This window comes from Pan paniscus, chromosome 13 (genome assembly GCF_029289425.2).
Source record: "Pan paniscus chromosome 13, NHGRI_mPanPan1-v2.0_pri, whole genome shotgun sequence".
Taxonomy (NCBI): domain Eukaryota; kingdom Metazoa; phylum Chordata; class Mammalia; order Primates; family Hominidae; genus Pan; species Pan paniscus.
In genome coordinates, this window is record NC_073262.2 from 77,504,799 (window position 1) to 77,517,195 (window position 12,397).

Consider the following 12,397-nt stretch of genomic DNA (forward strand, 5'->3'; position numbering starts at 1 on the left):
GAAGACCAAAGGGGGCTTGGATTTGCCCACGTCCTCGGGAGGAAAGGAAAGACTACCCTCAGCAAGAGTGTCGGCCACTGCCGCCCTTCAGTTCACCAGACAGCACAGTGTCCAGTCTGTTGGCTAGGATTGCTGGGTTCAGTATGATCTCTTTTTCCTAGTAGGTCTTGAATCAGTAATTTTATTAACTATTATAAGGTTCATGTTACAGTGTTATTTTAATTGCAATATCAATTCACATTTCAGGATTCACTGTTTGCCTGTTATCTGGGCAACACTAAATCTATTAATACAATATCTCATATCTTTCATTTACATGCAGACTGCAAGTACCTGAAATGAAAATCAACAACTAATTCAAGACTACCTTAAAAAATTAAACTCATATTTTTAGTATCTACTCCCTATAATTCTTAATGTTGTTTTCTTTTAATTACTTAATTTGCCTAAGTAGCCTAGCTTCTGTCATTATTATAATATTGTATCTGCTCTTGATTTTATTTTATAGAGCTATCTGAATTAAGCAACAAACCAAATGAAACATTTAACAGTTTAATTTGAAAAGAGTAAAATAAATATAGAGGATTTCACTGCATTCTGTAGTGCATGAAAAATGTAGCTTTTTAAAAATGTAGCTTTATTTATTTATTTATTTATTTATTTTTGAGACGGAGTTTTGCTGTTGTTGCCCAGGCTGGAGTTCAGTGATGTGATCTCGACTCACTGCAACCTCTGCCTCCTGGGTTCAAGCGATTCTCCTGCCTCAGCCTCCAGAGGAGCTGGGACTACAGTCACGTGCCACCACACCCGACTAATTTTGTATTTTTAGTAGAGACAGGGTTTCCCCATGTTGGCTAAGATGTTCTCAATCTCCTGACCTTTCGATCTGCCCACCTCGGCCTCCCAAAGTGCTGGGATTACAGGCATGAGCCACTGTGCCTGGTCAAATGTAGCTATTCTTATGCAACATCTAACTCTGCCTGAGAACTAGGCACAGTCCCCACGATCATGCTAAGGTTTTCAATCACATCATAATCTCTGCAACTGGACAGGAATAAGAGGATTCAGATGAACCCTTAAGTATAAATAAATGTCAGTATAGATTCAGAAAAAAAAACCCACAGGGGTATTTGTAGTAACAAAAATAGTGGCTACCATGTATCTACATGTACTGGGAACTCAATTTTTCCGATGTAGAGAGAGATTAAGCAATTGACCCAAGGTGGTGCATGTAACAAGCAAGCTCCTGAGGGCAAAGGCTGGATCTTATTTATCATTTTACCCAGAAAGCCTCAGAATGCATGGCACAATCATTGCTGGAGGGGTGCCTGAGTTTTATTTTTAATGTTAGAGTTTGCTTTGTTCTCTCTCTCTCTCTTTCTGTGTGTGTGTGTGTTGTATGTTGTATTAGGATGAGGTAGCTCTTAAAATAAGAGGTTGATCCAGGGGACAATTACAATTATTTTCTAATTGATGTAGATAACTTATAGTGCAATAGTTTTTAGAGGATTTGGTGCATTTATCTGTAAAATAACCTCCCTAAGGGATATAACTATCCTTCTTGTGATAGATGCTTTCTCAAATCCTTATAAGTAACAATAGAAAAAAAAAAAAAGAGACTGTGTTACATAACATAGCAAAAGGGAAGCCTTCCTGTTTTATTCTACTAAAAAAACCCCAAACCCCAAAACAAACGCCTGTCTGTAGGCTGAAGTTAGGTCCAGTTGGTTTATTTGGCTTTCACCTCGGTGAGTGCTTTCACCAAAGGTAGAAGGCATTCTTGGCTTCACTCCCTGAAATAAGGTTTGACAGCTGTTCGACTCCACAGAGCAGTATTACATAACAAGGCAGTTCAAGAAGCAAAAAAGAAAACCACCTTGAAATGAGGCTTTGGTGAGTGGGCTCGTGGTTATACAGAATACACTTTTACCACCATAGAAAAATAGTTAATGACAAGGATACATGAATGATTATCATCATGGAAATGCTATGTTTTTTCCCCACACAAATTTCTGAACTGTACATACATAGATGTGTATATCACAATCAGTGACCTTCTAAGCGAGCGTCTGTGTGGGAGAGAACTGCACCTGCCACAGAGTCTGGGATGTTCTTGGAAGTCAAGTATGACTTTCCTCCTTTCTTTCTTATTTTTTATAGTGCCACCCCACAGAAACATTTTTAAATAATAGAGAGTAACTTCAATGGAAAGAGTCAATTCCGAGATTTCTGACCTTATTAGCAACTCTAAATGATATATAATGCAACTCATTGTCTAAAATGAACTCTTTCTTGAGCATAAATACTCTTTTTTAAGAACAAGTCCAAGCTGGTTTTCATTATTTTTCAGCTCCAGAGAAGGAAGAAGCTTTCCATTTTTTAAGGCTTAAAAAAAACACCCAAGTATCTTTAAAGCAGTTTAGATACCAAGGTAAGAGTTACGGTTGATCACAGAGTCAGAACTTTCCAGCTGTGTAGAATTTATTCATTAAAGCCATGTGTTAAAATTGAGAAACAACTGGAAGATACAACCACAAAAAGTTTGTTTATGCAAATTCTTGAATAGACCTCCTAGTTGCTCTTAATCAATATTGATAAAAAGCATGTATAATAAACTTGACCTAGCACTCAAATGGCATTCTTAGTAGGTTTTTGCTGTTTTTGCTGAACAAATCAGAGTACATCTTTGGAGATATATTTAAGATCTCAGCTATTTCTAAACAGTGTACATACAATTTCCTCTTTATTAGTAACCTAAAGACTTCTTTTTTGACATAACTTCATATTGGCAAAAGGATTTATTTGGGGTCATTTTCCTGATAAAAATCCTGTTAGATCAGGTTGTATATCATGCAAGAAGAAACTGAGGCCTAGAAGCCTGCATGTATTGCTTAGCTTCCTAAATGAAAGATGTAGTGAAAGCTAGATACACATATGATACCTCTTTTCTATCCGGTATTTAATCTACTAAGTTGCCTCTATTTCATTTTAAATCAAGATATTGGTTGAAAGGTAAGGTCCTTAATATGTTTAAAGAGGAAGAAGAAAACGTTATTTAGTTTATTTTAAAATATTAGCAATTTTTACATAGCCCACATATTTAAGAAACGTAATTTTATTAAGTAATTTCTCCTTCATCCCAAAATGATCTGAAGATCACAAAAACCTATTCCTCACTATGGAAAATGCAGAGCATATGGGTGGGGGGCGGGTGTTGGTATTTAGTGTTTGAGTAAAATAAATACTGGTGTTAAAAATCAGAATAAATTGCAAATGTGGAATGAAATGATCTAGTTCAGAGCCTGGTGCATTATAGGTGCTGAATAAATGTTGATTAAATTAATAAATAAATGAAAGATCACGATTTCCAGCTTTATCACATTTTGAAACCATATTATTCCCTTTCTAAAATAAAACCTAATGATATTTTGTCTAAACTAAGAACATTCATGTCTCAAGAACCGCATCACAAAGTTGTCTAACTATTGGGAAGTTACTATAGAAATGCCAGTGCATCTACCTATTAAATGTAACTGGGTCTACTTATGCACCACCTCACGTTGTTTAATCTCTGAATCAGATTGCAAAGGACAGAAATTCAAGGCCTTATATTATGCTATAAATACAGACTAGATCTACATACAGCTTGAATCAACACACATATCACCTTGAAAGAAAATTCAAGTACAGTTGATAAACCACATTAACACAATAATTAAAAACTACACATACACATACATGGTGAAAGCAAATACTCAAAAAGTGAAGAGAAGCTGCTAGTGTCAGCAGCATCAACAGTCCCATGATAGCCATCCTCCTTTCATCATGGTCAATTCATTAACAGGAGAGAAAAGACAGAAACTATGAGAAATGCAAACCATCTGCTCAATCCAGATGCAACAGCACATGCCTCTTATATCCAAAGCTTTTTACCAGAAACACAGATCTAATCCTCTCATAAAATCTCCAACAGAGGTATTCAGACACAATTGTATCACAAATAAAAACAATGCCAAAATCATCATTAACTGAGACCTTTTAAATATCAGTCAAGACTTTTACCAGTGAGTACACATTGATAATATTAAAACAGCATTAGAGAAAAACAGGGTTGGATTTCTATTAGCCTTATTCAGCTATTCCTCAAGTAAAATCAGGCTGAAAACATCTCACTCCTTAAATAGGAAGAACATTTTAGTCAAGTCATCCTAGTTTTAAAAAGACATAAGATATTCCTTTAACATTATATATTTCAAGTAATATGCATTTCTTAAAAGACTAAAAGCAAATATTCTTACCTTGAAATTGTGAATCTTTTCATATTTTGGAATTTGCTCGTTTTCTTTCAGAGTTGCTCTTCTAACAAGTGATGTCAACTGCGAATAAGCAAAGAGTTTCAGAGGTTGCCAGATTGTCACAGACGACTTTGGAGAACCCAGTTTCATTCCCAAGGCTGCTATCAATAAATCTTGCTGACGGCCCTCTTGTTTTGATTTGTGAACTGCAGCCCTATTAGTTTTCCTCCCCGACCAAGACTCTTTGGATGGCATTTTGGAATTCACAAGGAAAGAAAACCTATAGTGGTCTATGTCTGTCGATGATATCTATTCAGCTAACACATGAGCATTCTGCCAGGCAGCACAGAACCCTAACCTACAGAGAGCTGCAGAGAAACACCACGGAGAGGTGGAGGAGGAGGATGAAGCACTTCTTAAACAGAGGTCGACTAACCAGCAAATTCTTCTTTCTTCCTTTTTTTTTTTCTTAAAGGGATCTATATTCTAGCTTCTAAAAACTTGAGTCTGAATAGAAATAAAGAGTCGATGCTAACATACAAAACACTCAGCATCTCTCTTTATCATTTTTTAAAAGGCATGCAATTTTGACAAACGATACATTTCTAAAAGCTTTCTTCTCTATTCAAGATATTTATGTCCATTCTGAATGAAAGATGCCTACATACTGCCTGCAATCAGTTTCTAGCAACAGACACCCTATGAAGCCCCTAGCAGGGAAGGTGGGGGGAAGGGAGGGATTTCACAAGGAAGGCTGCATTAGATTGGCCACCGTAAGAAAGGAGATAACCAATGAAAACCAAGCAACAGTATTTAAGTACTGTATTCCTAAACTCACTCTGTCTCTCTGTTTCTCCCTCCTCTCATGTAAGTTTCTTGCTGGCTCAAGGCAAAAAAAAAAAAAAAATCAGTGGGAAGGTAATGAGAAATGAATGAGTCATGCATTATTGCAAAATGGAATTTTTTTAACCTATTAAAAGCAGAGGAAAATTAACATACATACAGCACTAGGTTTTAAAAATAATGCAGCACCACTGCCAGGTAAATTATGAAAGGCTAATCTGTATCCTTTGCTCATTATGGACTGAGGTTAGCTAACCAAAACCCAATTTTATTAAAGACAAGGAAAAACTGGTGAGTATTTTGATGAAAGATAAAAGAAGTTTAACTAGGTATCATACTATTTTCATGCAGAACAAGGAGCATGCATATCACATTGCTAACAGCTTGCAGTGGTCAGTTTTGTCTTTGTATTATGAGTAGTTTTGTTGTGGGCTACACTTACATAGAAGAAACCATTATTTTAATTCTCTAGTCTCAACATTTTTTTTATTCAGAGAGCTTGAGGCCAGGTCATAGTGGAAGCCAGTTGGGAATAATTCCTTATTTGCACAGATCTCAATTATAGTGTAACTACTTATAGGACTCATATACTTTTTGTTTGCTGGTGTAGAAACGGGGTGGCTAGGTGAGAGACTTAGCACAACTTGACTTAGGAGCAATACCTACATTTTTTCACTAAGGTGCTACAGGATGCTTACATTTCCCATTTTGGTTCCCTAAGTACGTCCTATCATCTGTTTCTCATGCTATAATAATTAAGTTAAACCAATTATGCCAATGTTACACTGTATTTAAAGCATCTAAAATTCTATATTTAAATGGATTCAGTATATTTGTAGTGTAAATACTTTAATCTCAGATTTCATAATCTACAGGAGGTATGTGCCCAGTGCATATTCTAGTTTAATTAGGGCATGAAGTGGTTCTTAAGCTATGCTAGACATTAAAAATAACAAATGATTGATTTTCTAAACATCCCTAAATTATTTTTGTTTACTTGAGTCTTTAGTCCCTTTTATTTTTCTAAAATTATGTCTAAGTAAATAAAAGGCAAAATTTATTTACATAGGAGTTTCAATTTCATGAGTTTATATACTTAGATAATTAATATGAGACATAAAATGCTCCCATTGCAAGAAGAAATGCAATGGAAAAAGTCTCCTTGCCTAGCCTAAATTGCTTTTCAGATTGGACCTATTTTGTCACATCATGACTAAAAATATAAAGGCCAACCGACTCTTTAGACATGTACAGCCTAAAGTGAAGTTTAACCAATTCTCAGTAGGAACCAGAAAAAAACAGCTCCAAACGCAAGTTGAACAGTAAAATTTTTTCAACAATATTTGATATCAAGTTACTAAGTTAAAGAAAACAATCACACATGTAACCATAGTAGCATCTTTTTCTTGAGTATTTTTGATCAACATCCTATTTGATAGATCATTCCTGGTTCCACAGCTATAGTTACTAAAATTCAAGCATAAAAATATTCATGATAGTTACCCAGAAAATTTATAGCTAGGTAAAAGTAAACATTTTGTCATTCAGAGGTAAGGTCTACTGTAGACTCTGCAGATTGTACTGTATTTCCTGAGTAATGTTCTATTTAGTCAAGAAATTCTGGATTAACTGCAATCTGAGCAGCTACCTAGGGCAGTAAGGAGATAGAAAACAACAGCTTAGGATGAAAACAGCGTTGGCTACTCTCAAATGGCTAAGGGTTTGGTCACTATTATGCCTTCAACATGGCAGTAACTGCACTTCTGCATTAATTTTGGTGAAGAACTTGTAAATAACAAAAATTGCTAACTCTAAAATTCAGAACCAATATAATCAATAGTCTGACATTCTAGACAAATGTGTATCACTCATGCTTACATTATCTAGTAGATAGCCATCTACTCAGATATAGAATCTATTAATTATGGTTATCACTTATTAGTTATTGAGTACATATATTCCAGACACCCAACTAAGCACTTTATATATAGAATCCCACTGAATCCACAGATAAACCCTATGAGGCATAAATTATCTTAATTTTATAGTTGAGAGAGCTGAGGCCTACAGTTTACTTCCCAAAGTTGCACAGCTAGTCGGTGGGGAGGCTGGGCTCATAAACACTACACTATATCCACCCAGGTGAGAAAATGGGAGGAAACCATGGAGTCTTCTCTCTGATTCTATTCAAGGTGGTTTCTCTAGTTACCTTCTTTCAATTTTGAGGAGTAGCAATAGATGGTAAGACAGACTAGCAGTAATTATCAATGGATGGTAAGAAAAATGTAGTAACCAAGATCTTATGATCTCAAGTTTAGCATGTAGTAGGAAATGCAGACTTCAAGGCTCAATTCAAACACCCCCTCCTACATGATGGCTTTGATAATCTGCACCAATTAGAAGTGATCTCATCCACTTGTGAACCTCACAGTCTTTCACTGGTTCATTAGTTATGGGACTGCCACATGCTACCTCATATCAGTTATCTGTGTAGCTGTTTAAATAGAATTAGGCTTTATGTGTATTTCTACACACCTTGAATCTAGCATAGCAGCTTACACAAAAAAAGGTTCAATATATATTTGGTTAAAAAATAAAACCAAATGAAGGCAGCTATTTTTATTGGGGGGCAGTGTGGTATAATGAAGAAAATATGATTTAAAATCAGAGAAACTGAAGTTTGAATATTGACCTTGGGAGTTCTGCTTTGTTTCTTGGTTACCTCATCTACGTAATATGAATAATAATACCTGTCTCACAGGTTACTGGGAAGTTTAAAGAAATGACATACAAAAAAGATTATCTGCAGGGAGTAACCAATAAATGACAGGATTACAGGGGTCCTGAGCCCAATATTAGCTGTAGGTATATAGTGTAAGTAAAAGACACAGGTCCCTGTCCTCAAGGAGTCTGTAATCTGCTTTAGGTCTATACCACATAAGCATGCCTGGAAACACTGCCCTTCCCATTGTGTTTTGTCTCTACCCAATTACCCTACTCTGGATCTAATCCTAATTTTTAAAAGGCATATAATGGCATATAATGACATGTATGCCAGCTGAGGAAGCAGGTTAGGAGAGAAGTGGAAAGTGGCAAGAAAAGGAGATACTCAGTATTGTTAAGGATCCAGGAACACTGCTTGATGCTTCCCAAGGCTGTCTTATCTATTGTACCCACAGCCATCCTGGGAAGCATGTTGCATAATGGTCACTTTATAGATGAGGAAACTGGGGCTCACAGAGTGAGTTGCTCAAGGTCACACAGTCAGGATGTGGAGGTCTGAGCTCAGAATCCCCATCTTTTGTCTTCAAAGCCTGACAGCTCTTTCTGCTACCTTATGAGAGTAGTATATAAACATAAGGTGTTAAGCATATAGCACCTCTCATATTCTGGCTCTATAAAACAGAAGAAATAGTTTAACTGGGTGGGAGCCTAAACTGGTTGGGCACATATCTTACAAGGTCATTCTTGATAGAAACATTAACCGTATCTAGCTTGTTATTTTGACTGGGAATCTTTGACCTGTTGTGGGAACTGATCCTGCCCATCCTTTTTTTTGAGACAAGGTCTCACTCTATTGCCCAGACTGGAGTGCAGTGGTGTGACCACAGCTCACTGCAGCCTCAACCTCCTGGGCTCCACTGATCCTCCCACCTCAGCCTCCTGAGTAGCAGGGACTAGAGGCACATGCCACTACACCCAGATAATTCTTGTATTTTTTTTCTAGAGATGGAGTTTCTCCATGTTGCCCAGGCTGGTCTGGAACTCCTGGGCTCAAGTGATTCACTGGCCTCAGCCTCCCAAAGTGCTGGGATTATAGGCGTGAGCCATCGCACCCAGTGATCCTGCCCATCTTGACACAGATATCAATTCTGTAGGTTCATCTGAATGAGGCCTGGAAAATGGGATGGGGAATGGGCAGATTCCACAACCCTCTGTTTCTACCTTTGTCCATACTATCTGCAATATAGAGAAGAGGACTATAAAAATGGTAAGGAGGAAGTCCTAGCCAGAACAATCAGACAAGAGAAATAAAAGGCATCCCAACAGGAAAAGAAGAAGTCAAACTATTTCTCTTCATTGACAATATGATTCTATACTTAGGAAACCTTAAATTAGACTCTGGCAAAAGGCTACCAGAACTGATAAATGATTTTAGGAAGGTTTCAGTTTACAAAATCAATGTACAAAAATCAGTAGCATTTCTATACACCAATAATGTCCATGCTGAGAGTCAAATCAAGAACATAATCTGGGCACAGTGGCTCACACCTGTAATCCCAGCACTTTGGAAGGCTGAGGTGGGAGGATCGCTTGAGGTCAGGAGTTTGAGACCAGCCTGGCCAACATGATGAAACCCCTTTTTTTTCTCTATTAAAAAAAAAATACAAAAATTAGCCAGGTGTGGTGGCAGGCACCTGTAACCTCAGCTACTTAGGAGGCTGAGGCAGGAGAATCACTTGAACCTGGGAGGCAGTGGTTGCAGTGAGCCGAGATTGCACCACAGGACTCCAGCTTGGGTGACAGATTCTGTCTCAAAAAAACAAACAAAACCGATAACGAAAACATAATCCCATTTAAAGTAGCCACAAAGAAAATAAAATACCTGGGGATATGGCTAACCAAGGAGGTGAAAGATCTCTACAAGGAGAACTACAAAACATTGCTGAAAGAAATCAAAGATGACACAAATAAATGGAAAAACATCACATGCTCATAGATTGGAAGAATCAATTCATAAAAATGGCCATAATGCCCAAAGCAATTTATAGATTCAACACTATTCCTGTCAAATTACCAACATCATTCTTTACAGAATTAGAAAAACCTATTCTAAAATTCATATGAAACCAAAAAAAGAGCCTGGCTAGACAAAGCAATCCTAAGCAAAAAGAACAAAGCTGGAGGTATCACACTACTTGACTTCAAACTAAGTTATAAGGCTATAGTAACCAAGACAGCAAGGTTCTGGTACAAAAACAGACACACAGACCAATGGAAGAGAGCAGAATACCAAGAAATAAAGCCTCACACTTAAAACAATCTGATCTTCGACAAGGCTGACAAAAATAAGTAATGGAGAAAGGACTCCCTAAGAAACAAGTAATGGGAAAAGGATTCAATAAATAGTACTGGGATAACTGGCTAGTCATATGCAGAAGAATGAAAATTGGATCCTTACCTTTCACCATATACAAAACTTAACATGGATTAAAGATTTAAAGATCTCAAACTATAAAAATCCTAGAGGAGAATCTAGGAAATACCCTTTTTCGTATCAACTTTGGGAAAGAATTTTTGTGTAATTCCTAAAAGCAACTGCAACAAAAACAAAAATGGACAAGTGGGCCTAATTCAACCGAAGAGCTTGTGCACAGCAAAAGAAACTATCAATAGAGTAAGCAGACAATTTACAGAATGGGAAAAATATTTGCAAACTATGCACCCGGCAAAGGTCGAATAACTAAAGTCTACAACAATCTATAACAAACTTAAACCAACAAGCAAAAAACAACCCCAGTAAAAAATGGGCAAAGGACATGAACAAACACTTCTCAAAGGAAGACATATAAACGGCTGACAAACATATGAAAAAATGCTTATCATCACTAATCATCAGAGAAATGCAAATCAAAACCAAAATGAGATACCATCTCACACCAGTCAGAAATGCTATTATTTAAAAAGTCAGAAAACAACAGATGCTGATGAGGCTGTGGAGAAAAGAGAACACTTATACAATGTTGGTGGGAATATAAATTAGCTCAGCCACTATGGAAAGCAGTTTGGGGATTTCCCAAATAATTTAAAACAGAACTACCATTCGACCCAGCAATCCCACTACTAGGTATATACCCAAAGGAAAATAGATCATTATACCAAAAAGACACATGCACTTCCATGTTCATCACAACACTATTCACAATAGAAAAGAGACGGAATCAACCCAGGTGCCCATCAATGGTGGACTGGATAAAGAAAATGTGGTACAAACACACTATGGTACACTATACAGCCATTAAAAAAAATCATGTCCTTTGCAGCAACATGGACAGAGCTGGAGGCCATAATCCTAAACAGATGAATGCAGGAACAGAAACCCAAATAATGCATGTTCTCACTTACATGCAGGAGTTAAATGCTGAGCATGCACGAACATAAACTTGGGAACAATAGATACTGTGAGCTACTAGAAGGCAGAGGGTGGGATGCATCTGAAAACTACCTATTGGGTACTATGTTCGCTACCTGAGTGCAATATACCCATGTCACAAACCTGCACATGTACGCCCTGTATCTACAATTAAAGTTGAGTGAAAAAATAAATAAAAATTTAAAGTACTATGTTAATACTTCAAAAAATATGATCAAATTTTCATAGCAGATCTTTGCATTTTACAATAGTGTTTAAAATACTATATTCTATTTTTCTCATTTTAATACTGTTTTGTTATTATAATTACAATGATCAATTTTACTCAGTGCCAAACTGAGAACCACTTTTCACCTGTTTGTGAAGAGACATGGATTTTAAGCCACAATGTACATTGCCTATGTCACTGAAAAGAAAAAAAAAAAAAAAAGGTAAGGGGTGGGGTAGAGGAGCAGTGTGAGGAATAAGAAATAGAAGGTGAAATAGGTGACCTTGAATAGGAACACATTCACTGTTTTTCAAATAAATTCCCACTGATCTTACTACCCTGTCGTTTGTCCAATAAACAGAAATCCACAAATACTGGATTTGCATTGAGCTAGCGTCTCATTTTCACCAAGTGTGGTAAAATAGGAAACTCAAGGGCTCTGGGGCCAGACAAAAGTGCTAACCTTAACTCTGTCATTTATTGGCTATGGCACCTCCTTGGTCAAGTAACTGATTTATTTCTGTCTTTGTTTCTTTCTATGTAAAATGAATTGAAAATACTTATGGTATAGAATTATTAGGAATCAAATGAGATACTATGTGGGAAGCATTTTTGCATTACTTCTGGCACAGAAAGGAAATCAATAAATGGAAGTTTGCCTCTCTTTCCTTGTGTCAAAGGACCTACATTTCCAAGATCAGAGTTAGCATAATTTGTGACTATGATATGGATTAAAGACCTACGGCCATTGTTCTATGCAATGTGAGCTCAGGTCAAATTATAATCAATAATTTAGGGACACATTATAAGCATCACTGTTATGCAATTTTTACTTTACCTTATTTCTGGCAATTTTATAATTAAAAGAACATCCATGCTCATACTCAGTAATCCCAT

The 12,397-nt window shown here is 36.7% G+C and overlaps 1 protein-coding gene across 4 annotated transcripts in view; it reads right to left on the reverse strand.

Annotated features, from left to right (window-relative positions):
- The window catches only part of CHN1 (chimerin 1), a 211,193-nt gene that overhangs the window by 43,167 nt on the left and 155,629 nt on the right, over window positions 1–12,397 (reverse strand). For 3 of the 4 annotated variants that reach the window (XM_055108792.2, XM_034954543.3, XM_034954539.3), the window contains exon 1: window positions 4,299–8,096. In XM_055108792.2, coding sequence (XP_054964767.1) covers window positions 4,299–4,550 — 252 coding nt within the window. In that variant the 5' untranslated portion in view covers window positions 4,551–8,096. Of the gene's footprint in view, window positions 1–4,298; window positions 8,097–12,397 lie in introns of those variants that run through there. The other variant, XM_034954540.3, reaches the window with a different exon arrangement.